The sequence below is a fragment of the Falco naumanni genome, chromosome 10 (genome assembly GCF_017639655.2).
Source record: "Falco naumanni isolate bFalNau1 chromosome 10, bFalNau1.pat, whole genome shotgun sequence".
Taxonomy (NCBI): domain Eukaryota; kingdom Metazoa; phylum Chordata; class Aves; order Falconiformes; family Falconidae; genus Falco; species Falco naumanni.
In genome coordinates this window covers 22846980-22874606 of record NC_054063.1, presented here as the reverse complement: position 1 = coordinate 22874606, position 27627 = coordinate 22846980, and the positions used below count along the sequence as shown (strand labels likewise).

At 44.6% G+C, this 27627-nt stretch overlaps 1 protein-coding gene across 2 annotated transcripts; it reads right to left on the bottom strand.

Annotated features, from left to right (window-relative positions):
* Positions 1-26611, bottom strand: PRPF6 (pre-mRNA processing factor 6). Of its 2 annotated transcripts, XM_040608687.1 has the most exons (21): positions 26433-26611; positions 25381-25549; positions 24516-24634; positions 22673-22751; positions 21557-21733; positions 20555-20710; positions 19772-19866; positions 18886-19042; positions 18510-18672; positions 15518-15636; positions 14640-14858; positions 12897-13019; positions 11933-12054; positions 10626-10764; positions 9508-9627; positions 8082-8258; positions 7073-7206; positions 6502-6593; positions 4355-4469; positions 2191-2317; positions 1-1372 (listed from the first exon to the last, which is right to left on the bottom strand). In XM_040608687.1, the coding sequence occupies exons 1-21, from the start codon at positions 26501-26503 to the stop codon at positions 1220-1222; spliced, it is 2826 nt and encodes a 941-aa protein (XP_040464621.1). In that variant the 5' UTR covers positions 26504-26611; the 3' UTR covers positions 1-1219. The 2 variants fall into 2 exon arrangements, with proteins under 2 accessions (XP_040464621.1, XP_040464622.1); XM_040608688.1 differs by lacking the exons at positions 1-1372; positions 2191-2317 and adding an exon at positions 2338-4146.
* Between the last annotated feature and the right edge of the window lie 1016 nt (positions 26612-27627).

Below are 27627 nucleotides of genomic sequence, written 5' to 3'. Positions count from 1 at the left end.
AAAAAAAAAACCCCAAGCTGTATTTTATACATACTAATGTCCAAACAAGTGATAAGAGGTTTTGACCTCCAACTAAATACATGATATAACGCACACACAGAGACCTGGATACTTTTGCTATATTCTAACACATAAGACATTAAGTTTCATTCAATAATCACAAGAAAGTCAAGTTTTTGGAGGTCAAAATAATACAGATCACAAGTGTAGAAAATTGAAGACAGCTTACAAAGGGTCCCGAACACAGAGCTTTTCCTCTCACTAATTTGCTTTTTCCACCTGTGCTTGAAAAGCATCATCCCAACTGAAAGCAGTTGCCACCATAAAAGTGCGCAGTCTCTCAATGACTCTAAATAAATGTTGTTCCTTCAAAAGGGCCTTCAGGGACTGCAGGATTTTGCCTTACTTCAAAATACCACTGCCTTTAGTGAAATCAGACACCTAAAAGAATAAGGTTATACTATATACATCTAAAAAATCAAGGAAAAAGTTTCTAAAAATATGCTCTTGAATTTCACAAAATGCTCCATCTGCTCAGGTTTGAGGAATACTTCTGAGTTGTGTTGCAGCCTGCCAGAAGACCAAGCTAAACCAGGCTTGTGGCAAAAAACTTAAAAAAAAAAAAGAAGGGGGTAAAAAAAAAAAAGGGGAGGGGGGGAGATGGAAAGAGGGGCCAGCACAGCCCAGTCCTTCCCCTGGGCTGCTTGTCTTCCCCCAACAGAACTCCACTCGTCTCCTTCAAGGATGTTCAGTGAACTCAAACAGCAACAAATGAGATCTGCTGACAAGGAACCAGCACCAGACGGGCCAAACATGACAGAAACTGCACAAACGGGGACAGGACGGGAACACATGCTAGGGAAGAAACCAGAGGCACTGCCAGATACCAGAATTCATACAAGCACTAATTAAAGCTTGTATTTACAGGGGGGATTCAGGCATCAAAACGCCAGTGGAGCCCCACAAGACCGCTGGTCTCTCCTACATGACACCAGCAACAACGTTCAGAGGTGTTGCAGAAGCCGATGACCACGTTGTGTGAGCCAAGAGCACTATCGCTGGGAACAGAAGGAAGTGGCTTTTCTTTTTGGAAGATCTTTCATACCACCACCGACCTCCTGTCCTCCAAAATCTGTACCACCATAAGGGCGAACGCACCAAAAGCAGGTAAGCAGACAAGTCCTACAGAGATGATTAACGCAGCTGAAACCAGCACACTCTAGAAGGTATTTTTAAGCTTGGCTGCCACAAGCACAAGAATCTCTCCGATCTTTTTCTGCCAATTCTCTATGTCCTTGGAGACATCACACCAGAGCTCTCCGTGGCGAGGTTCGGCATTCTCACAGCGCTTCCTCACCTCTTCTTGTTGTTCCTATTAAGGAAGAGAAACGACAGTTTGCAAGTCTCTTTAATGCCCTGTTTGTTCCAGCACAGAGCCAAAATTTTAACAATTCCCTCGCCAATTCAAAACACTCTTCCAAAGCTTCTGGTGGGTTTTTTGGTTTGGTTTGTTGGTTTTTTGTTTGTTTTTTAAAGGCAGTACAGGAGCCTGAGTCAAAATTCAGAGGCAGCAGCTCTCCTGCCTTGCTGAACAAACTGGCCAAATTACAGTCAAGCAAGTTTTGACTACACCAGAGGAACTGCAGCAGAAGCTTCCTTTGCATTACCACCTGCAGGAGATCCGTCAAGTGAGAGGTCTCTCTGCAATCAGAAGGTAAACACTCCCATTATTTCAATATTATCAGGCAGTAAAAACTGCCATAAGGGATTAGAACAGACTGTTCCTCTGGCTGTGTTCACGTGCAACCTGTGCTTGACACTTGTGAAGAAACAGCACTAGTTAACACAAACCCAGCACAGCAGTTACAAGAAAGTCACCTACAAGAAAGCTTGTATTTTACAGAAGAAAGATTTCACAGATTTTTGCACAAACTAGCGTAACTGTGGACAGCAAAGCAGCCTGAAAGACAGATCGGCTAACGACAGAGCCTTGAAAGAGCCACCACACAGGCCTGCTCGTGCTCATTCATGACCAGGCACGACAGCCATAGCCTCATCTGAGCCACACAGGCAGCAGCAGCAGCAGCATGTCCAGCCCAGCACCGCAGCCATCCCCAGGACCAGGTACCCAACACCAGCCAGAGATCCCTGCTGCCTTCCCCAGCTCCCTGCTCCCAGGGACCCACTCACCTCTGTGCCATGCTGGAGCTCAAATTTGTAGAAGAAAGCCCAGGCATCCCCCAGGTCTGAATCTATTTTCACTGTTCGGTGGAACCATTCTCTGGCCTTGGTTATTTTACGCTCACTCCAGAACAGCCTGTTGAGAAAAGCAAAAGTGAGTCAACAGTCTCTTTTTAGGGGAACATGCCAACCTGCAAGCACTCCCAACTTAGAGGCTCTACAGATATCTCAATTCTTTGCTCTCCCAAGGAGGAAACAGCACAGCTTTTGTGGGCATCTGCTGACTGACCTTCCCCTGGGAAGGAAAGAGATCCAAGAGGACCAAAAAGACCATCCACCACCTCCTCTTCACTCTCCCCTAGTGAAGCAGGTGAACTTGGTGCCAGGAAGACACGGACAACCCTGAGCGGGGAAATATTACTCTCTGAGCCCAATCTTTGCTAACTCAATTGCTTAATTTTGCTGTTGCAGATTTGGTGTCTGAAGAGACAGGATCATATGCCCTCATCTCCTCCTCCTCCCATTTATTATTTCAAGTTGATTTTAGCCTCTAACAACTAAATAACTTTGAAAAGGTGAAAATGGCATGCAGGTTCCTGGAGCCACAGTTGTGTGCAGGCACGCGTTCACATCCACAAAGCACAGTTTAGGGGAGCAGACCTAGCTTGTCAGCTCCACTTTACGAGGAAAGGTGAGCACATAAGCTTCCACACTCAAATCTCATCCTGGCACCCAACCTGGCTGCTGCCATTTCATAAAGGTACTCACGAATTCTGAAATCTCTCCCCAGTAATTAACCAGCTGAGTCAATAGACTCTTGGTTTCACTCCTTTGCAGTAAAGAGTTCATTTGAGCTAGTAAGGTCTTTATCAGATCAGACAGCCATCCCTCATAAAGAGCTTAGCCAGTCATAAAATTATACAGCTTATGTGATTGTTTTTAAGCCCTATAATACTCTTGATTGTTCCGTGTTAAATAAACTGTGATTTAAAAGAGCGCGAACAATGATAGCAGAGGCTTAACACCTGCAAGTAGTGGCCATTTTCAGCAACATATTTAACAAAAGTTTTTCACAGATGTGTGACACGATGGTATTACTGTACCTACATGCAAGTCATGATGGGAGGTGGAAGCTGTTTGTGTTGGGATTAGCTGCTAAAGTCTCTGAGGCTGCACCAGAAGGGGCCTGGAAGCAGTTCCCATCAAGCAAAAGTTAACATTTTTCTCACTTGCTGCTAATGCTGAACAAGTCAGCTGTCATTATCTGGCAGAACCCAGTGTTGCAGTCACTGGAGTGTATCCTACAGTTTTCTTTGGCTTATAAAAAAAAGAGTTGTGAAAGAATTGGGCAACTGTTCAGGCAAAATGCCTCCTGCATTAACCACTTCTGGTATTCACAAAGGAAGAAAAGTAAGTTTGTTCCAATCATGACTGCTGTAGAGCTGTTCGCACATCAGATCAGGAAGGATGTGGTGTAAGTCAATTCTAACAGCAGTTTTTCATCACTGGAAGCCTCACAACTTGATCTAGACAAGACAACAATTCCTAGTAGATTATCTTTGCATTTCAGGGAAGCAAACTACAGTATGAGTGGTAGTCTGCATTCCAGGAAGGGCCACAATTGAAGAAAACTGACATAATAGAAATTCAGGAGGGGAGAAGAACATGACAGCACAGAATCTAGCTCAGGATTAAAAAAAATCTGATAGAATCTAGGACAGAGAGAAAAGATGAAGAATACACAGCCACATAAAAACTGAAAAATAACCAGCCAAAATTGCTCTTATTTTTACATATACTTAAAACATCCTAAAAATCTTAAATAAGCCTGGTTCACCTGAAAGCACACCAAAAACCCTTTCAAGGGACAGAAAGCCAGCCATTTGAGTGCCAATACCCAGCCCTGGAAAGGAACTCTGTGTGAATGTATTGTCTGTGCTGCAGTCCCAGACCCACCAGAACAGCCTGAGGGCAGGCTGACATCCCCTGCTTTGAATCAAGCGAGATATTTGCACAGTTACTAGGAGACAGCTTGAGAGCTGTTACTTGCTTTGGGGCTTATTAGAGCTGCTGCAGCCAGAATCACATGGTCGTGCTTGAGCGCAGTGTTTCACCATGGATGCAGCCACACAGAGAAATGGGTATTATTACTCCATCAAGCGCAGGAACTCACTTGGCCACAGCCAACAGGACATGTGGGTCATGTTCACACTTCTTGAGAGCGTCCACACTCTTGGTCTTTCGTTGCGGTCGCGCTTCAAGGAAAATTGCTTCTGACCACAGGATTCCTTCATCAAGTCAAGCAGGAAGATTGTTTAGCGTTTTTTCTGAGATTAACCCTCCCCATTAACCCTCTCCAACACAAGCAGTGCTACTGCCCCCACCCCGGTGGTCATCTGTATCCCAGCCTCATCCCAGATCATTCTTTCTGCATGGATAACTCATTCAGTGCTCTGAATTTTTAGCTACATGCTGGACCTTCAGTTCTGAACGCCTCTGTACCATAACCCTCCTGCAGCTTCAGTGCTCCCCACACTGCTGTGCGCTAACCCACTGCAAGCAATTGAACAAGGGAGGGCAAATCAGCCTTTCAAAAATGAAAGATAACCATTTGTCTGAATGGCAAAACTGCAGTGGCAGAAGTCCCAGAAGATGCAGAGTACACCATCTGGAAGCAGTTTCGAGGGTGCCAGAGAGCACCAGTCTTATTGATGCTGGCTCTCCACACATACGATCAAGGACAACATAGGTCCAGGAAAGCCAGGTTTAATCCCCAGCTCCTTTCACCGCTGAAAGGAAGGAAGGAAATATGCTCAGGGGAGCATGAAATCTTCTGTTTCTCATGTCAGCCAGCCACACCTGCTGATCACTTCAAAGTAAAGCCTGAAAACTTGTGTCTGCCAGGACTCTATCAAAGTGCTCTCACTTCCTATAAACTGCCCCACAAGAATATACACAAGCGTTGATGACTACAGTGACAGATTGGAGCAGAACTCTCCTCTTCTTGCTCTTTATATATAGGGTCAAACCACATTTTCAGGCCCGCTGAGGACACAACCACCACTACATTTCAGTTTTACTCTTCATGCTGCCTGTCTACATCAGTCATAAGCAAGCAGGAATCAATTCAGCAATCAATGGACTCAAGTCTCTAGTTTTCATGACCGTAGGTGTCCAATAAGCTAATTTCTGCAGGCTTTTATTCTGGTTTGTAGAGCTTTAAGATAGAGTTGGAAGCGATTTTATTTAAACAAAAACTGAGATCCTGCTGCCCATTTCCATAGCAACAGGAAGATTCTGTAAAAGAGCCTGTGGTGGCAAACACTCATTAAGCATTAGGTCATTCACAAAACAAAGTAGGACTTGGGTGGTATTGCTTTGTTGACCCACTCACATGGTGAGCAGCTTGCAATGAGTTTATCATGTCATAAAAGTCACTTATTTCCAATTACTTCACAGGGACTTAAAGCAGCCACCAACTGAACACCTTTCAAAACCTACCCTGAAGGCAAGCTAGAAAGGCTTGCCCTGCAGCAGACCACTAAGTTTTGTAGTTATGTGACACCTCTCGAAAGATGTCAACACATTTAAATAATTGTCTTCCTGCAATTCCGTCAAAAAATAGGGAAGCATTATGCACTTTCTCCTCCCATCCCAAGAGGGAAATGTTTCCACTGCTGGTTAGAACCAACTGACCTATCAGCCTATTATAAGATTTATCAGCCTTTTCTTAAATGAGTTTAAATAGTCAAAACCCAGGACTACATATTTATGGTACATGATCCCCTAATCATGACCATAACTGAATTTTGCTGCCAGCACAGGTTATTCAGCACACAGTTAGCAGTGCAACCAGCGTAGGCAAACCAACAAGAAGTCTCCTATAGCCAGCTGTACTCCAGTGAGACAGGGAAATACCCACTCTTTTCCCACTGAACTTCCTAACTACAAACACTCAAGAGTCTTTCTTCAATTTGAAACCTTGGCAGGCTTCTACCAGTTTCAGCAAAAAGCCACCTGCATCCAAGATGCTTTCCCAGGAAACCTGGGAATAAACTGTGGACCACAGACCCAATAATATACCGGGTACTGCAGCAAAATGGAACGAGCACCAACCTGTGACCTCTCTGGTGTGAGACAGCACAGAGCAACTGGGAATATTCACAAAGATCCTCAACAACGTTTGCAGAAGGATGACTGACACCTCCCCAAAACACAGTATTTTAAGACATGGCTAGAAAGGACATCTTGAAAAAAGATAGCCCTTTTATCAGCTAGGCAAAACAACCATGTTTAAGATGGAAATGAGATCCAGCTCACCTGAATTGGGGCACTCTTGCAATGCCTTGGCCATCAAAGTATTTGCAATATTCTTTAGCCCAGCTCTATACTCCAGTCGCACAGACTCCAACCTGTTAAGGAAGAAACTCAGTGATGATATTTATAACAACATACTCACTAGGCAGGAACAAACAGCAGGTCACATGAAGGTCACTAGAAATTGCAAACATCTGCTCATATTCTGAATACCTGTAGGTAACTGACATGTCAATCTTCTCCATCTGAAAATAAACATGACCTTTACTCTGTAATTTTCTATATATATTCTCTATTTTTTATTCTATATCAAAAACAATCTAAGAAGGGACTACTGTGTACACTACAACTGTCCGTAAAGAAACAAGTCCCCAGCTCCTTAGAGTAGCTACATACTAGCCAGGATCACCAAAGCATTTCTGGTATTCAGAAGAAGTTGTTAGTCTAGAAGAAACTCTAGGATAGGCATGGTCATAAGTTCCACGTTCAAATGGCTGAAGATGATGTAAAATAGCTGGCCTGAAGAATGCATGGGCTTTGTAGCCCAAATTCAGTTCATCTCCACACAACTCACCAGAGATCTGGATTCTTTGGATTCTTGAGGCGAGACTTTTCCAAGATGGCTCTTGCTCTAGTCAACTGTCCAACTTTCTCCTCCAGCCTGGAGAGCAAAAGCCACAGGGGTATGGAATGGGGGCACTTCTTCAACTGTTTGGAAAAAAAAAAAAGAACTATGGTAATACAAGATTTTTATTTTTATTTTTCCAAATCTACGTAACACCTACAGAAGAGAACTTCCCTCCCTGCATCCTCCTGGAGAGCTTAGAAAAAGAGAGACAAAGTTGATTACATTGCTCAAATTTCTGGTTAGTCTTACAGCACAGAACAGTACCAGAGTCAAGTTTCCCCTCTATCCAGAACAGCTGAGTACATCAACTATGACTGAGCTATGCCAGTAGCAAGAGAAAGAATACATCTCCTTTAATAATACACCTAAAATTTGTGTTTCATCTGGAGATGGAAAGCTCTTAAGACACACCCAAACTACAGCAACAGAGTGCTCAGGGAACACAGTGCCTTTGAAGGCCGGGAAGTTATTAGGATAGGACACTGGCAGAAACCTGCTTCCACATTACCTTCATGGCTGACGACTTTCAGAACCATTCCTACCCAAGGACACCAATTACCATTTAAAAGAGACACGAGTGCTCTGTAGACCATCTCCTTTTACAGTGTGTATCTAAAAGCTCGTTCAGAGGCTTTTCTTTCAAGAGTTCTGCTTTTAGTCTTTACAGGTCTGAGAGGATTATTGTGAAATGCCTTTTTTTCCTACCAGTGAGGAGTCAAGCATACAGCAAACTCACTCAAGCAAGGAAGTGAATTTTGCACATAGATACTGGGTAAAAAAAATTCTTATTTCAAGGTCCTAATTTTTTTCGTTTACTTATTGTTTTAACCAATGACAGAGGACAGAAATAATTTCTTCGGTTAGTTTAGGACACAGCCCTCCCCATTTTGATTCGAAGAGAGACATCTCTCCACGCCAGAAGCACAAAGCAAACTTGCAATAACATACAACTTACCCCTTGATTATAAGCCTCCCGTGCTTTCTCTACCAGCTCTTTTTGTTCTTCAATTTGTCCTTTCATCATCCACAGTTTGGGGAAGTCCTCATAGTGCTTCAGGGCTTCCTCACAAAGCTCCTGGGCCGCAGCAATGTTCCCAAGCACCCACTCTAACTTCACAGACTTCATGAAGACCTAAGAACAAACCAGAGCTGTTTAACACTAACAGCCATTGAAAGCCCATCAACACGGTGGGTTCCCACTTTCATACATTAGAATGTTATTGATTAGCTACAGTTTGAAATAAAATTGTAGAAAAAATAATATATAAATACCAGGGTTAAGTACCAGTGGAAACAGATAACAATGAGAAAGGTAAATGCAAATATTAAAGAAGCTGGAACAGCATGATCAACCTATATTTTATCAATTAGCAGAGAGTTGACATTTCTATAATATCTGTACAAAGAGCATAGCTTTAAGAGCAGAACCAATTAACAAATTTGAGCCTGCTTCATCAGCACAACCTGACCTCCTTAGATCCAAGCTACCAAGACCACCTGTTCTTACCTATGGCTTCCAGTCGCAGCTGCTGTCCTGCTAATTACAAACCGGTACACACACTTTTCTGCCCCCACATGCCTTTCTTTTGGCTACAGATGAGAATGACAGCTATGAGATATAAATTATAGACTGAAGGTTGTTTCACTACTCTCTGATCCCCATCCTCCCCGTTCCCAAGTTCTCCCCCTCCATGACTTCACCAGGGAGCCATGAAGTCTGAGACCAGAGCTGGAGCCCCAGCTGCCAGCTGGAGAAGCTGCCTGACTGACGCAAGATGAAGAGGACAGTTTAAAAGATCTATGATGAAGCACAAATTGGCAGGGGGAGGCAGGGCAGGGAATGGACATGACAGGGGATGGAGACCAAACCAGTTTTTCTTTGACTTGGACAAGTTAAAAATCGTTCAGTACAAACAGCTGAAAATCAGCAAAGTTTATCATACCAGATGTAACTCTCGAGATAAACACAAAGAGCGTAACTTTAAACAACAAACTCAACCAGAGCTCTCTTTAGCACAGCAACCCTAAGTGAGTCTTCTGTGAAAGTATTTTCTCTCTTTTTTCCAAGACATGCTTTTATGCAACATGAACATTATACAAACAGCTGTAAACTGGGAATTTCCTGACTTTTGCCATTTGTGTCATAAAAACTGAAACCCTTCACTTGATCCTAGCCTTTTTTTTCCCATCATGCCGTGATTTTGTGTCGCAATTTGCTGGAGAAGCGCTGCAGCAAAGCGGCCACATGCCTGCAAAAGGCAATGGCAGGGAGCCATGCGGTCAATCGCTAAGGCCGCAGAACTGAAGGAACTCCTCCTTCCGTCTCAGCTCCCCCGTGGCCAAGCGAGGTCTCAGCCTCTCCACCCTTCACACATCCTTACCCTTGCAGTGGGGGCACTGCTGCGAGCTTTTGCCAGCAGCCTCCTTGCTCTTTCATATTCATTGTTTTCTGACTCGAGCTTCACGGCAGCAAGCCAGATCTCCTCGCTGTTGGGGTTGGCCTGCAAGAACATAAAATGACAGACAAATGTATACAGTGAATCAACAGCAGATTTAATCCTTCGTTTGATCCAGATTAAAATTGAAATCAGAGCTTTGTCAATCCACAGTAGGATTTTTTTTCAGTTCAAGCTCCTCCCCATTTTCTTTGACCTTTGAAGTTTATAGAAATTCTCCAAAACAGATGCGCAACACAAAGATATATGCCAGTTTAGAAGTTGGATGCTTCTCAATTGTTGAAAAGCATTAATGCTTGATCTTCTGAACTTCCAGTTTAAATACCAAAAACATCATAGGGTCTGCCACAATGAGACCCTCATTATATTATCCCTGAGCAAAAAAAAAAAAAAAAAAAGCTTGAATTCCCAACTGAGGTCTGTGAAAGCTCCTCCAGTAAAAGTCATTTCAGTGGCAACCATGTCAAGACATCTCCAGGACGGTAACAAAAAGCACCAAGCACCAAGAATTTAGGAAGTAAGTATCTTTCACCTCCCATCTCAGGACCTGCCATTTCTTTTGCTATTACTTAGCTTTCAAGCCTCGTTGCCAGTGTTAGAACTGTACCACTCTGCCCATCCTTTCAGCATCCAGCAGACAAGTCCACTCATTCAGCTGGGGATTAGCTGGTTTGGTCCAAAACTAAGTAATGCAGTAACCCAATTAATTAGGGCAGACCACTACCTTTTTTAGTCAGGAGACAGGCGACCCAAGACAAGCGGATTTTGATCCATGACTGCAGTTGGTGGGAGCCCTGGTAGCAAAATTAATGGTCCATGAACTCAGAAACTGGTGTGGTACTACTAAAAGAGTGGGAATACGCTCTTGCTTCCAGCCTGCTGCTATTTTACAGGAGAACATTTTGCCACAGAAGACAACCAAAGAACAGCGGAAGCCCTCATCATTTTGAAAGGCAGCAGGAATCAGGTGTTGACAGAAAAAGCCTACTCTGTATTCTTTACCAGTTGTACTTAACACCGTCACACAAGCCTAACATACCCACCTGGAAAGCCAGGGCCAAAATGCTTCTAGCTGCTGGCACATCTCCCGCCAACCACTTTGATTTGGCTCCCATGAGCCAGAGCACTTCTGCTTTGGGACAGTGAGCAACAGCTCTCTGCAAAAGAGCCTCCAAGGATTCCCTGAGACAAGAAAGAGCAAGTTACAATCACCCGAAATAATGCCAAAGACGAGCTCTCACACACCATTTCCACTATCACTCAATGTTATAAATATTGTTGCAAAGTCCAACGTTGTAAACCTTGATAAGTTGCTTCATAACAAGGAAAGGGTGGGGTCTTTTTTCACAAGGGTTTTGAAATCAGCACTCCACAAACGGCTCATTGTTCAGACACCTTTCTTTGATAGCCTCTGCGGAAAGACCCTGTGCACAAACAGCTCATCTGTCTTGGAAAGAGTTGTTCTTCCTAAAAAACCTTAGTAGAAACTGAGACAGGAAGTTTTTCAGAATTATTAGATGAAGCTGGCTTGATCTTACTGAAATTTTTTTCCTTCTCTGGAAAACACACTTTTCAGGCAGAACAAGGGGATTAAAAGCCAGCCACCACTGGGAAAAACAGGAGAAAAACATCAAAAATGAGACATACTTGTTAAAAAAAAACAAACCAGAAGGGGCTGAATGAGGCAGAATTCAGCATCTGCACTCACTTCCACACTGCAGTCTTGTTGGCTCCAATAAGTACGACTCCACGTGTTTAAGCGGTCTATTGCATTGTTTGCTTTATACTAAACTTTGGACAGAAAGTTTCAGACGTGTAAAGCTTTATGAATAAACTTTTAAAAAAAAAAAAAAAAAGGCCTGAGCTGTGACAGTATAACATTAATCTTAATTAAGAATGTGATACACATTCACAGTATATTCAATCAGAAAATGCCAGAGATGCTCGGCCAGCTGCAGCGATGAAGTAGTTCATCTATGAAAAATAAACACGTGCTGTATTTCTAGGTGATTTGTATTCCCAACTTTTTCTAGAAATGTCTTCACAAAGACAACTATCCCTACCTTGCCTACTCACAGCTATTTTTACCAAGTAATCCCTGCTGCCAAAAAACTTTTTATGGCTTCATAAAAACAAAAGATGTTCAGACCACAACAATAACGAAGAAGGTCAGACCTGCAAACAATGCCAGCAAGTTTCCACCAGCTGAACTAACTCTGCACGTGCAACACACCGCTTCAGGGGTCATCGGCCTTTTCTTTTAAGGCCATCTAGCTTTCCTCCCTCCCCCCATGTCTCACCTGGTAAGAAGGATGAAGCCCTTCACCCAAGGATTATGCAGCACACATACCTTGTTCCATGATTCTTTTCAAAGTATGCTGCTCGCAGCCACACGCTTTTCTTGCTCGGGAAAACTTGCAAGGCATAAGCATAAATTGCTCGAGCACACTCCAGAGCATTATGAGCCACACACTATGGAAAACCAGATCGGAACTAAGTCAGTTTAGAGTTGCATTGAAATCAAGTGCAAGAAAGAACTGCACATGCATAATTCAACACAGAACTCTCAATAATACATGCATTGGGGCATTATATATAACAGAACAGTTGCTACCAGCTTTTTAAAAGGAAGCAAGGAAGAACTTTTCGTGTGTACCTCTATCAGAGCGCAAGTATCACTGGCCTTTCAGTGGGACTGACACACACAGCTTGAAACATCACCAAGGCGTTGTAAAGGCTCTCATGTTTGCACTTGGGGTTTTACAGGCAAAACTATAAGCGTCACAGCATATGCCCCCTACTGCTGTAAACCCAATTCAAGGCCAGTGAAGTGGACATTTCTCATGCTGAAATATAATTTAATTTTTAGTGCGTGTTCAAACTACTCCCCTAAAGCAAAGAAAGCCTGGTAAAACTTTTACCCACTCCACTGTCCAGTCTTGAATTAACTCCTGAGCTACAATATTTATGCCTTTAAACTTAACTCCCAGTTCCTTTAACCAGACCTCAATCTCTGTTGATGTCACACACATACACAAAGAAAAAAACCACACCAAAACCAGCAAACTATCTATCACAGTAACATTTTGTTTAGTAAAAATTCAAATCTGAAAAAAGGTCTAAAATACAATAACCTCCTGAGAGGCAGATAGGCAAAATGCAAGCAGGTGTTGTGGGAATCATATCCACTTTCGCTGACAAAAAAAGCATAATTTCCCAGGCTCCAGTTCAATTTCCCCTAATTAAAAAAAAAACAAACCAAAAACAACAAACAACCACCATATAACAAAAACCGTCATCACAGCTGGACATACACTGTCTGCGTCTTCCATCCAGGTATGTTTCCGATCTTCTTCCTCAATCCCAATCCCAATCACAGCTCGCATGATTGCTTGGCATGTGGCCACACTTCCAGCTTTATCACATTCCTCGGCATCCTAGAAACAAGAGTAAAGCTCTGCTCATTTTGACAACTCAGCACATGAAGTTAGATCCTGCAACAGCAACTCCTCATGCACAGAGACATTGCGGGTCACTGCCACATTAAAAGTATCTTATTACTCAAACATATCTTGACACTAACCAGTGAGCCTACACCCACAAGGAAGGTACACAGAATCAATCAGAAGTTGGTTAAGAAACAGAGCATGTTAATTGCATCCACTGAAAAGGAGTAAGTGTGACAATGCATGACCTTTCCAGCGTGAAACGTCTCCCCTTACAGCCCTACTGACCTGCCCTGGGCTGGGCCAGACAGGGACTTGGCCAATAAAGAAATGCAGAAGGTGAATAAAAAAAAAAATGCAGGTGAGAAGAAAGAATTGTAACATTAAAACTACTGACCTCCTTTCAGCTTTGAGTTGATTCTTAAGTCTCGATAAGGGCTAACCAATAACTGAATTGAAATGAATACACCCTCAGCCAGTGCTAAGGGAAAGGTGCAAAGGCGCTCTCACCAGAGCGTATGTGGAAAAGTGGAGTTTTCTAGCATACAAAGCTTTCAGAAAGCCAAGCGTGTCTTGCTTAAACTTGTTAAAGACCTCTGATCAGATAACAGAAATGGAATAGTTCTCTACTGAAAAGGAATTTGAGAAGACAACGATGCAGAGGCTGTGGTTGGGGGTGCGGTGGGTTTAAACAGAACTTGAAATTAACCTTTGTTTTACTGCTCTCAAGAAAATTATAATTCTTTGAGATGTTAACAAGAATATCTGTTTAATACAAATACTTTGTTCATTATCAATACTCTCTTAAGCAGTGTGTCAAGAAGATTTTGCTGCCTTGACCCACTAAGTGATTTTAGAAGTAAACTGGTTTAAAGACTGATGCTTAAACAAAACACAGTACATATTCAGGAGGGAAAAGGTTCTTGTAACCTCAACATCAAGCCATTTAGATGGTCTTTGAAGTGTCCGACTAAATTCAAGAAACTCAAACACCACAGCTTTTGAATGCGATCAAACCACTGGAAACCCCTACACATTTCTGCAACTTTTCTAGTACAAAACATCCAAAATACGATGACCTGGGACGAACCTGCACAGAGGTTGCGTTTTGTAGATGTGAGTGGACAACACAGTTCCACGCGTCAGCTGTGACTACTTTGTACAGCCTCAGGACTACAAGCCAATACAGGGCCAACAGAGCATTTCCTGCCTGCTGCACATGCAGTATTTGTATTGACTTACAACGCTACCTGACAATGACTTCTTGGGCAAACAGATACCTTTTAAGCCAAGAGACACATGCAAAAAATCCTTCACTGAAGGCTTAAAGCCTCTGTCCTACTTAAGGCAGCATGTCTTCATCTTGAAGACAGTTATCTTCAAAGACAAAAGTGAACCAGATATTCCTCAGCTCATGCAAAGTTACCCCAGTGTATCACTTACAGCCTTGACTCTACTCAGCTGTTTAGTTTCACCTCTTGTATCTTCACCAGGATCTCCACTGATAAGCCTAGAGTAAAATTACTCTACCCTAAAATATCTACCATCAGCGGTCTTCAAAACAGAACCTGAAGAGTCCATCTGGGTCTCTAACCAAGATCAAGCAAATACCTGTATCCATTGCTCTCTGTTGATTTCCACACCGTTAGCCCTAAGAGATGTGATGGCTCTGTCAATGATTTTCTCCACCATCTGGGTGTTTCCATTGGCTTCCTCCAGTTTGGCAGCAGTAATCCAGATGTGACGATCTGTTGGAATATTCTCACGGGCTTTGTTAAGGACTTTACGAGCATTCTCGTACGTCTCCAGTCTTGCCAGCGCAAGCCACAGCTGCAGGGCAACAAAAGATGCATTTCAGATTAGAACAAGGAGATGACAACGCCGCCCTATGGCAGTGTTGCCCCAAAGAGATAAGCAGCTTTATGTTGTTTGCTTCTGCTTGGCAACTGTCCTCAAGTAGTATAAGCAGGCTGCGGAATACCAACAGAGAAATAGAATAGAAATAGCCTACTACTGCCCTTAAAGCTTAACTCTAATCATCTCAAGATATGTCCGTTTGCTGGGCTCCTGCACTCACATTTTTCTGTTCACATCGCTTTTCAAACAGCTGAATAGAACACTCTGGATCAGCGTTTTAGAAACAAGCAACTTTGGTTTAGATTCCCCAGGCTGTATCTGTGCTTGTTTTCACAATCATTGAGGCGCTAAACAGAACACGAACATGGCTAAGTGGCTACAACTGGCACAGCAGCACACCGGCATCACTAATTTAACAATTACACAGGAAAATGAGGCATATAATGACAACCAGATAATTAACTCCGGAGAAAAAAAGGGTAGTCCACTACCCATCACACCCTTCTCACTGTGGCATAAAGTGTGTGGTACAACTCACACTGCACTCACCCTGCCTTTTGTCTTCAAAGCTCTACTGCCAACCTAAAGTGGTGTGTAAGGGGGTTGCTTTATTTTACTTTTTGAAAACTTACTTCAACGCTTGTCGGACAGCACTCCACAGCCCGACTCAGCATGATCCTGGCATCCTCAGGTTCTTCTAACTCCACAGCTGCTTTCCACAAACGCACTGAATTTGGAACATGCTCAAGAGCTAGAGAGGCAAAACAATTATGTCAGTCATGACAAAGCAGTTTTCCAAAGAGAACTGGATTTTTTAAAGAGGACGTAGTAAAGGTTTTGTCCTGCTACAGATGAAATTTCTTGAAAGAGAGAAGGGAGGGAACTATACTTATTATCTCTTCCCTCAACAAGAGAACTTAAAATCAGAAAATAAAAAACCTACTTAATCAAAAACAGGTTTGGAGAGCCAAGAGCTTTTTCCCTGTACAAGCTGTAATTGCATCCTCTTCAGTAAAACACCTAGCTGAACAAAGCCTCCAGTCTCAACAAATAAGCACAAGTAGGATCTTCAAATTGGATAGCCTAATCACACTGGGTCTCCCTTTATAAAAAAGGGAGCATCTTCAACACTAATTAATACCACAACCTTGCCCCTTAGATGTTGAAACTGTCCCTTCACAATTGAGTTTTCCCATAGGCATCTCCTGACAGCTTAACAGACAGCTTCCCAGAAAGTTATTGGCCCGCTACACAAAAATAAAACAGAACGATGCACAAAAGCTCAAAGGCATCGCTGACACTAGCACCCTAAGCCACTGAACCCAAAGTGTTTTTTCAGCAATCCACCATGGGCTCCACCCAATTAAGAGTCTAATTAAGCATCCTTAATCTTGTCCAAGAGTTAGCTGCTCCTGATAGAAACTGTATCCTCTGCAGACTGTCCTCCATGTGCTGTCTGAAACATTAACATCTCAACAACTTTTCTCAGCCTGTCTCCTCATAACCTCCTATCTTGAAGATACACCGAGAAACTAAGGGAGGTTTCTTATTCTTTTGTCACTACAACTTACGCCACAGATGACTAGCATTAGCTGCACTGCAGTGTTAGTTTCACTGTTTCCATGGTGATTGTACACAAACGCACTATAGTGAGAGAGGACTGAGCACATCCTTTGTCAATAAAGCAAGCATAACTGCAGGACCACAGAAACGGGTGGGAAGAGGGATCTAAATCTATTCAGAAACTTAGCTAGGCTGCTAGGCACAGCTGATCCTTTCAAAGGCAGAGGCACACCGCTGAGCCTCAACTTCAGAGCACATCCCAGTTCTACAGAAACACACACATTTACAGTGTGCACTGAGGATTCAGGCATTAACCGTTTCCCCTAGAGTCTGCAGCAGCAGATCTTTCTGAAGAATTTAAGTGAACAGTATCAGCCTGCAAGAGCTGAAAGCATCACTCAGCAGGACAGACCCTGTTTTCATAGATAAAGCATTCCGTTTTTACACCTCAAAGTGCATTTTAAACACAGCTTACTGGCTCTCCAGTCAGAGAGGTTTTCAAAACTCCACAGGTTCTGCAGGACGTTAGGAATGCACACAGCCAACAGACGAGACACATTCTGAAAGACCACACTTCAGTGACATTACTTGACAGTCAGTCTTTTTTAATTTAGGAGAAATAATGGGTTAAACTGCCACTTATCTTAAGACTGGATGTACAAACAGCTCCAAGCACAGCATTACTAATGTTCCCCACATAGCAGAGGAGCACAGTGAGGCTATTAACAGGCAGAAATTGCAAAGAAAACCATAAATCACGTTCCATTCCACTAACAGCTTTGTATCAGAGGTAGGTGGCTCTAAAAACTGAAGCAAGATGTTCTTCTCTTCACAAACACCATGTTTAAAGCAAAACTCGGTACTTAATGTATAAGTCACCGCTTTCACACAAGATGCTCTCCTGCCTGAGCTGGACTCAGAAATCTATTTCTGCTCATGTGAAAATGTTTTTCTGTTCAGCATCTATTATTGTTCTTGAGAAGGACAAACAGTGTCACAGGAGCCACACTTCAAAGCATGCTGCACTGCTTAGCCAATACACATTAAAACAACTACTGAATAGTTAATGTCTGAACTTCTACAGCTTCAAACCCAGGAACCTTTAAGTGCCTTTCATCCATATGCAGTAAGAGGTCATTTCACCAGAGATGTGCAATTTTACATGCAATAGTAAGAGGCAGAAGGCAATTTACTTCCTTTGAAGCCAAGCCATTCAATACTGGAGACTGCTTCACAATGATTTAGTAAACATATTAAATCCAGACCCTTCTCCCTGTCTAGCTTAAAGTCAGGACACATAATTGGTAGAATTCAAAAGTCATGAAACATCTAATCTCTACTGATACAGGCACAGTAAATTCAAGTAATAAAAGAATTAATACTATAAACAAGTGAGGAAGAACTGGGTTCAGAACAACACAACAAACTGCTGTAAGAGATCGTTTGGAAAAAGACAGTAATTCCACAAAAGAGGAAAATCTCCAAGTCCAACACAACAGAGGGTGCAAGGATTTAGATGAGCAACACAGAAAATAGCTGTTTGTTAAGAACACAGAACTCGCTACACTAAAGCAAACCCCAATGCCCACCAGGCTCAATGATATGAGAACCCCAAGGTCTCTAAAGCTCCTCCATCAGGCATCACTGTGCTCTCTAACGGGTTACAGACAAGCTGGAACTCAAAGTCCAGTATCTTTGCCAAAATTTATCACAAGCTGACAGTTAAAACACCCTTCTCTCCTTAGAACATAATTTTTGAATTGCTTTCATCTACCTATCTAACTTCGATCGAGTTGGAATTGTTTTTGGTAAGTGAAAGGTCATTTTGCAACGACTCGGTAACAGCAGCTTTCTGCCAAAGGATGTTTTAAAACACTACAACAGCTCTAGCCTTTGACTCAACAGCAGCAAGTTCCATCATTAAGGCACACATTATTACAACCGTATTTTCACCAAGGAAGCAAAAAAAAAAGCCAACCACTTAAACTTATGGATATATCTTGAACAAAGCAATACAGAGGGAGGCTCAGACTTGCTCCCTGACCCTGCAGAAACTCTCACCTTTCCTAAGGACACGTTTCTTTGCACGGATATCTGTCTCCAGCTCTGCTGCTCTTATATAGATTCGGACAGATTGTGGAAGGTGGCGGACAGCTTGGGCCACAACAGCCTTGGCTGTATCCCCAGGCTGAAGCCGAGCAGCTTCTAACCAAACATCTTCACTCTGTTGGAAAAAAGAAAAAAATCTTCCTTTACATCAAAACAAGAATTTAAAATTGGAGCTTCTAGCTACATATGTGTTCTTTTAAGACTGCAGGCAGTGAAGCTGTATCAGATATAGCCTGATAAAGGCTTAACAGAGAGATGACGCTGCTCGTAACCACCACCTTTTCCTGCCATCCTGCAAGGATCAGCAGGGAAACAAAGCAATTCTGACCTTGGGACACATCTCCGTTCCTTTCATGATGAGATTTCGAGCCACTTGCAGTTTGCCAGTGACCTCCTCCAGTCGGGCTGATGCTATCCAGGCTGGCGGATGATGAGGATTGGTCTCTCGTACAGATTTCAGGAGCAAACGAGCTTTCTTGATATCACTAAAGGAGAAGAAAAGACAAGCAGGAAATTTTTCAGCATGCTAGCAAACAGTTCTCCTGAATCATTGTTTTATAGGCAGTTCCTCACAGCCGCGCTCAGATGCACAGTAACTGCGACTTCCAATACTTCCACACTGGTGATGCAAATCACATACTACCAAAACAAGCTTACAAACATACCCTAACACAGCGAGATGATGGCAAAAAAAGGTCAAAGTACTTAAGTAAGATTCTTAGAAATTATAGCTGGGCGCTTGCAGGTGGAAGCTGATAAGCACAAGCACTGATTTAAGTCAAGCATGAGCACCAACATTTGCACGTATCGCTTTGCCTTAAATGGCAATTCTTTATGAAACAGGTGCCAAACTTCAGGTTAAAGAGCTTTCCAAAGGTCATCAATCAAGCCTAAATTAGCAGTACACAGGTACAATTAAGCAGGTTACCTCCTGGCTGGCAGACAGTCACACACTGCCATCACTCTGGCATGTTAGTGCAAGGATAGAACAGAAACAATCCCCACAGCTGATGCATCCAGGTCAGATGCTAAATAGATCTGTGCAGAGACTATACCAGAACTCATGTTAAAAGGATTCATCCTGAAAAATTCACCTTGCATCTTTTACAAATTAAATGCTAGCTGAAAGCCACCCGCTCAGACAGATTTCCATTTATATGCAGGATCACAGCCATTACTAAGAGGATAAATCAGTTAATCCTTCTTAAACTTACTTGATATCTCCTCCATGTGTGGGAATCATCGAATTCAAGTCTGTCAAGTATCCTTTCGGGTCCACTACAGTCTGGCCACTCACAGAGTCGGACACCTGGGAAAGACAAGTCAGCCCTACTGAAATTACCATCCCCAGCCCCACAGTCTGCCTGTGTGCACTGAAGACTGGAAAAGACACTGCAGCTGTACAAGAAACCTAGACATCCATCTGTTATCAAAACCAAGGAAGGAGGAAACAAAGCCTTGCTTATTAGCTTTTTTCTGCTTCTAAAATACATGATATTAATAATTCAGTACCACTGAAAACCCAGAGAACAATCAGCTTGGCTTTCGGTCACCAAAAGGTCTTACAGCCTTGCCAGCTAAAGCCCATCTTTTTAGTTGAAACCAGATTTAGATGAGAAAAATCAATGAAACAGAAGTCAACAACAATTTAAGAGTAGTATTTTTCAGCATTTTGTCCTGCATCTCTACACAGGATAGAAGAGGTGCTTCTCTTGGTAAAACTACCAGTGCTGTTTGCCTGAAGTCCACCTCCAGTATAACATGGCAGTCTGTTCTCCCATAATGACCAAGACTTCCAGGGACACACTGATTTCTCCGGAAATTCTATTAGTCCAAAGGGCATAAGATTTGGGGAGGAGTACAAAGTTATTTCACAGCTGAGCTGTTTCTTCTAGCAGCCAAGAGAATTAAAGATTTTCTAAACCCAGGTTTTAAACAGCAGCACACCACCAACCCCAGTTACACCTGTGACAGACCCTGTCTTCCCACATCCTTACCTGGCTTAGCCTCATATCCATCAAGGTGTTCCTGGCTTGGCCAATCTTCCTCATATCCAATTCACCTGTCCCAGGTGTCATTAAGCCTGGTGTCATTCCTCCTGGGTATGGAGTATTCAAGCCCCCTGGATATGGAGTATTCAATCCACCAAATTGCTAAAAACAAGAGCAAGAGAAACACATTCCTAAAACCTCTTCTGAGAGCTCAGAAATAATTCAGGCTGTTGGCTGACCTGCTCTTCTCTCGTGGCTACAGGACAGAGATGCTAAAACCCCCATAGATGCTTCTGAAACAGTGGCTTCCCTGAATCACAACACATTACTCATACAGGTTTTGCAAACCTGGGGGTAATTACTCAAGTTAGTAAGTCAGTGAAATAAGTAATCAGAAAGTAAAAAACTTGAGCACAAGCACCTAAACCTAGCACATTTAAACAAGAGTATCTACAAACAAGTCCCATGGATGTCTGGTGCCACTTCAGGGCCACTCAGTTTCTCCTATAACTCTATGACTATAGCAGCCTCAAGTCATGTAGCAACAAGATAAATTACTGAATTTTCAGTTGAGTGTAAGGCAAATTATTTTTAATGTAACTGCTCCAGGGTTGAACCAAGAATTAGGTAAAACAACTTTATTTTCTCTTCTGTTTTTGCAAAATGTAGTTATAACAGAAACTGATGTTGGTTGCACTCACCAACACTCATTATCACCATTCTACAGCCAGAAAAAAGGAAAAGAAACACATTCTTCCATTTCTAACACGAGAACCAGGCTCTGCCTGCCTATCCTCAAGTTTTCTCTGGCAATGGGTGTGCATTGAAAGACTCCAGCAGCACAGGACTTTAACATCCAGTCATTCCTTTGACAGACACGTGAATGACACCAAGTTTTTCAGTCAAGTATCTCTTTTTCCAAATCCCACTTACGACTGCACTGTTTACCCTCCATCTCTAACCATAAAGTACGGATCACATCTCCATCAGCTTTGCTTTTGTACTCACCGTCTGGCGTGGGTCCACAGAAGTGTGATTCTCCCCTGACTGTAAATGCTTTGCAAAAAAGCTGTCGGGTACAGGAGTCAGCTTCTCATAACGGGGGTTCCTCTGACGCTTGTTCCTGGCATCACCAACTTCTGGAATACTCAGCCACTCTTCTTCCGTGACCTCTGCTAGCTTCCGCTATTCAAACAGAAGTTGTCATCGTTATTTGCTGTAGAAATTTTTTTCTTCTTAATTGCTCTAATTCCTTCCCCCTTGAAAGATTTAAAGATCAAGTAAACACTTAAAGATCAAAGGTCATACATTTTTTTCTAATCCAATGCACAAAAGAATTAGACACATTTAATTAGAATTGGGTTTTAGTCCAGACTGAGATTCCAAATCAATTTTGTTATTAAGTTCAGTGCTGCAAATATTCAGATTAATCTCAGTGCCTGCAGCACTGAGTGGTTTATTACTAATCACTAGACAATACATTTTATTCAAAAGCAGATTTAGGGTCCAAAGATCCTGCTCAGCTACGACTCCAATGCCAACAAGTTATCAGTCCCTCAAAGACTGAAGTGTAGCACCTTCTCAAGAACTGATGTGAAATCACAATAAAGCACAAAACAAAAGCCTAGTATCAAAATTTGCATGAATTTCACTACCTTGTGTATCCACAAGAAAAGTGCTCAACAGGCAGAACCACTGTGCTCTCCCATATCCCTACAAAGTAGCTTCTAAACACCCACTTCCACCAACCAAGTGCCGCTCTGAATGCCGCCATCAGTAGAGGAAATATTGCTTTATCACTTACTGCAGATTAAAAAGCTGCTGTATCACTTACTTTAAATCAACAATACCAGTTATACTGTCTGTAACTGTGCAGCTGTAACAGACTGGAAATTATTGTACTGTAGTACTTGAGAAAGCTTCAAACCAAGAAGAGGTTCTGCACCACTAGCTGCCAGCTTCACATCCATTTACTTCTTTTTCCAACAGAAAGTAATTCTACTTTGGAGAATAACAAAGTACTTCTTTGCTAACACACAAAATCTGAGCAAAGGAATGCAGAATATACATCCACCTCTAATATGTCACAAAGCTAGAGTCACATTTCAGACATTTTTTCCTTACTTTCAAGTCCGAGAACTGCTGCTGAATTTTGGGTCGCTCCATACGGTATTTTTCTATTTCCTCTTTTTCTCGTTGTTCCCTTAGGAAAAGGAGTACTGAGGTTATGCTCAAAGTAACACTCAGCAAGTCTTTAAAACAAAGTGTTGATATTACAGAAAAATATGTCTGATCAGAGCTAAGGCATATGAAAAAAAGCATTTGTTCCAAGCCTAGGTTATCAACATTATGACAGAGATGTCTTACCAAATAAGACAGCATTATAGAGTTCTAGTGGGTTTGCATGGCAAGGGTTTGGTAGAGGGAGGGCTACAGGGGTGGCTTCTGTGAGAAGCTGCTAGAAACTTCCCCTGTGTGTGACAGACAGGCTCCCAGGCAGACCCGCCGTTGGCCAAGGCCAAGCTCATCAGCGACAGCAGCAGGGCCTCTGTGACAACGTATTTAAGAAGGGGGGAGGGGGGGAAATGTCTGTGCAACTGCAGCTGGAGAGAGGAGTGAGAGTATGTGAGAGAACTCTGCAGACACCCAGGGCAGGGCAGGAGGAGGCAGCAGGGGCTCCAGGCGCCAGGGCAGAGATTCCCCGGCAGCCCGTGATGAAGCCCACAGCGAGGCAGGCTGTGGCCCCCAGCCCACGGAGCCCATGGGAGAGCAGATCCCCCACCGCAGCCCACGGAGGCCCCCACACTGGTGGTGCAAGGGGTGCCCGACGGAGGCTGTGAGCCCACAGGAAGCCCATGTTGGAGCAGCTCCTGGCAGGACCTGTGGCTCTGTGGAGAGAGAAGCCCAGGCTGGAGGAGGTTTGCTAGCAGAATCTGTGGCCCTGCAGGGGACCCAGGCTGGAGCAGGCTGTTCCTGAAGGATGGCACCCATGGAAGGGAACAGAGTTGGAACAGTTCATGAGGAACTGCAGCCTGTGGAAAGGACTCGTCTTGGAGAAGTTCATGGAGAACTATATCCCATGGGAGGGACCCCAAACTGGAGCAGGGGAAGAGTGTGAGGAGGAAGGAGCAGCAGAAATCACGTGATGAACTGACCGTAGCCCCCATTCCCTGTTCCCTTGTACCATCCAAGGGGAGGAAGCACAGAAAATTCAGGAATGAAGTTGAGCCTGGGAAGAAGTGAGGGGTGAGGGGAAGAATTTTTTTTTTCAAGTTTTGCTTTTAGTTCTCATTATTCTAGTCTGATTTGGCTGGTGATAAATTAAACTAATTTCCCTAAGTCAAGTCAGTTTTGCCCTTAACAGTAATTGCTGAGTGATCCCCCTGTCCTTACCTCGACCCATGAGCCTCCCCTGTCTAGTTGAAGAGGAGAGTGACAGAGCAGCTTTGGTGGGCACCTGGCATCCAGCCAGCATCAAACCACCACAACAGTGCAAAAACAGATGTCTCCAACCAAGTCAACTTCAGTCTTTAATCTCCTCTTACCTGTAGACCAGGTTAAGCAGTTTAACAAGTTCGCTAACACCTGTTTATAAGACACCTGCATTACATGACTCTCCTAACAATTCCAATTGTGTGGAATCATTAGAAAATTTCCAGCGTGCTGTGCAGTATGTGATGGGTCAAAACCAGCCACTCAGCATCTCCCCACATCACCTTAATGAACTACAGTAAAGCAATTAAATCACACCAACTTTCAGATCAAGTTGTGCAAAATACCGGTCATCCTCAAAACTTGGAGCCACAGGATCAAAGGTATGGTATTAAACCAAATAAAAACTGTGAACCCTTCTGAAAATGCACCCAGTAGACAAGGACAAAATCTGAACTGGAAAATGGAAGAGGTAGAGGAAAACTAAAACATGAACTAACCAGAGAACACCCTATGCTGGTGTAATTTATCCTACCTTCTTTCTTTTCTGCGTTCATCCATCCTCTTATCCAAAGCTGCATAAATAGCATCTGCTTCCTCATCATCTTTTTCATAGGGACCACTTGAGAACAGGCTCCCAGCATACCCATTGAACTAAGAATTTGGAGAAAGGGAAAAAAAAAAAAAGCAGTACCCTCAGTTGAAAGCTCCAGTTATGTTCCCGCTACAGCCAGCGGCCACTCAGAACAATGAAAATGCACAAGCAGGCTATTTCTAACACTGCATCAGACTAACACAGCCCTAAATACAAGCAGCTTTCTTCTACCACCCCTAGTATTTATTCTCCCACGCCATTTCAAAAGCAAAACTACTTCAAAATTACTTCTATGAAGCAACAAATGGGATCCCAGTATAGAAACACCATTTTCTTCCATTAACACTTTTTTTAAACTACTGAAAGCAAACAAAAAGCATAGCACAACATTTATCTAACCAAAGTAGGATTTAAACACACTATGCAGACCACATAAAGACAAATATATGTCAAAGCACAAGAGCTTAGATTTCATTTGTGCAGAATAAAAAAAAAATACATCCCCCAAAGTACTCAAACTAATATTTAATTTACGGATGTCTTCCCAAGACTTTCAGGGATCCATACAGATAATCAAACCACAATAAGCAGACCAATCCCACAACAAAAATCTGCAAGCACTACACCATAATGTATAGCGTGGTCTCAATAAAAATAAGTAAAAACAAAGAGCTTCTAGCAAACTATAGGAAATTCTGGTCTTGAAACCTCAGCTAATAGAGGGTTTCACAGCAAGAGAGTAGGGAGCTAAGAACTCCTCTTCCACTTAGGAAAAACATCTCCAGGATGATGAAAAACTCATCACCTCATCATAATTGGTGTCGTTCAAATCTTCATCGTCATCATCAGCCGTCTGATTCTTTTTCATTTGATCCCCAACAGTCCTCTTCCCTGGTGGAGCATGGCGATCATCCACGGGGTCGTTGGCATCACGTGCAGGGCCAATATCAGAGCGGGTGGTAAAACCTGTGGCTCTGTGTTGATAGACCAGTAGCAGCTATTTAGCACGCAGCAACCCAACCGTTTGTTACACAGACGGTCTGTCAAAATTCTTACTTACAACAGACAACAAAAATCCCCAATCTTCTGTGAGAAAAGCATCAGCCAGATCCCATCCCTAACATTCATAAAGCCTGGGTGAAAAAAACCTGTCTTTTTCTAGGAAGAACTTTATCTACAAAGACTATAATCACCCAGCTCACTGCTCTACCATCCATCTTACAGCAAGATGTGCCTTCTCTTCTAAGCGGTGCCTCTCAGTTAGTCACGGTAAGGAGCTGACCCCGCAGGCTGTAAGGCACGGCAGGCTGGGGATCTGGCGTGTCAGGACCCCACGGTCGGGTGCCCAACGCTCCCCAGGGCCCAGCCGGTAGGACCACCCCAACCTAAGGGCACGAACGCCCCAGTGCAGGACAAACACAACTCACACCCTGCAAAGGGCAACTGCTGGTGCCCACCCACCACCAAAACCTGCCTCTCGCCATTCCAGCACAAACGCCCCCAGATTTAACGATCTTTCAGAGAGCCCCGTGTACACACACGCTTCCCAGATGAGGAGGCACACAGCCCTTCCCAGCCGGCGGCGTCCCGAGCACCCAGGAACTCGTGCCCAGTGCGCACCGACACACGCACCCGCCCACCCAAAGAGCGGCCGGGAGCCGTCCCGCAGAGATAACCCCCGACCGGGGCCCGCGGCCTGCCCCGAGGGGGTGATGCACACCGGCCAGGCAGGCGGCGGCGGGCGGCCCGGGAGGGGCAGCGCCGAGGCCGGGGCCCGGGGGAAGGCCGAGGCCGGGGGCCCGGGGGAAGGCCGAGGCCGGGCCCGCGCAGGCCTGGGGGAGCCGAGCGGCGCCTCACCCGCGGCCCAGCCCCGGCACGTAGCCCAGGGGCGCGGGCATGCCCAGGAACGGCTTCTTCTTCTTGTTCATGGCGGCGGCAGCGAGACGAGGCCGGGCCGGGCCGGGGCGACGCAACTAGGGAGCTGCGGTGGCGACGGGGGCGACGGTGCGGGGGCAGGGCAATGCTGCGGGGCGGGGCTACCGTGGCGGGCAGCGCGGCACTTCCGCCCCGCGGGGAGCAGAGCGCCCCCTGGCGCCGCGGCGGGCCCAGGCGGGAAGGAGGGGGCGATGCGCGGGCAGGCCCGCCGGGACGCACGCGCACCGCGCGCGGGACGCACGCTCCCGTGCCCCGCGTGCGCGCCGCGTGCCTCCGTGCTCGTGGGCACGTGCTTGCGTGCACGTACCCCGTGCATCTGCACGCATGCCCGTGTGCATTTGTGCGCACATGGCAAGCATCGCACACCCACACCTTGCACACACACACCTTGCATGCATTGCACACACACATTGCACGTATCACATGGACACATCTCACAGCCACATGCACACATTGCATGCTCACACTGCACACACACATGCACTCATTGCATTGACACGTTGCATGCATGCATGCATTGCATGCACGCACACATGCAGACTTTGCACACATCACATTACACACCTACATGCACACACTGCACGTATCGCATGGGCAAATTGCACGCATATATGCGTGCATCGCACACCAGACACATGCAAACATTGCATGTGAACACGTTACACATGCACATGGCACACGCACCCACCCACACTGCACGCCTGCAGACACACATGCATCCCTCCCTGGGTGACACGCGCCTCACCCCCCATGCCTGCTGCTGGCACCAGCCCCAGCATCCCACGCAGGTGCAGCCTACATACATGTGGGCACACACACATGTGTGGGCACTCTTGCCCCACCCCCTCCCTCATTTCCCGCCAACAGCCCCCCCCCTGAACCTGTGTGGGCACCCAGCACCCAGGGGACACCCAGCCCCCGGGGTCTCTCCCCCCAGCTTTGCCACATGGCAGCAGGCAGGACAGCCACGCCGAGGGGCTGCAGCATCCCCCGTGGGGTGGGGGCACAGCTCCGGCCCCTCAGGGTGCAGGGCGCTGGCCCCCCAGGGGTGTCCCAGCAGCTCCTGCCTCAGTTTCCCCACCAGCAGCACCGGGCAGGTTTCTCTCGCCCATCCACC

Coding starts and splice junctions, on each gene's coding strand:
- PRPF6 (XM_040608687.1), bottom strand. CDS start 26,503: ATGAACAAGAAGAAGAAGCCGTTCCTGGGCATGCCCGCGCCCCTGGGC. Junction 7,207..8,081: donor GGGAGGCTTATAATCAAGGG/GTAAGTTGTATG, acceptor TTTTCCAAACAG/TTGAAGAAGTGCCCCCATTC. Junction 1,373..2,190: donor AGCTCCAGCATGGCACAGAG/GTGAGTGGGTCC, acceptor CTTCCTTAATAG/GAACAACAAGAAGAGGTGAG.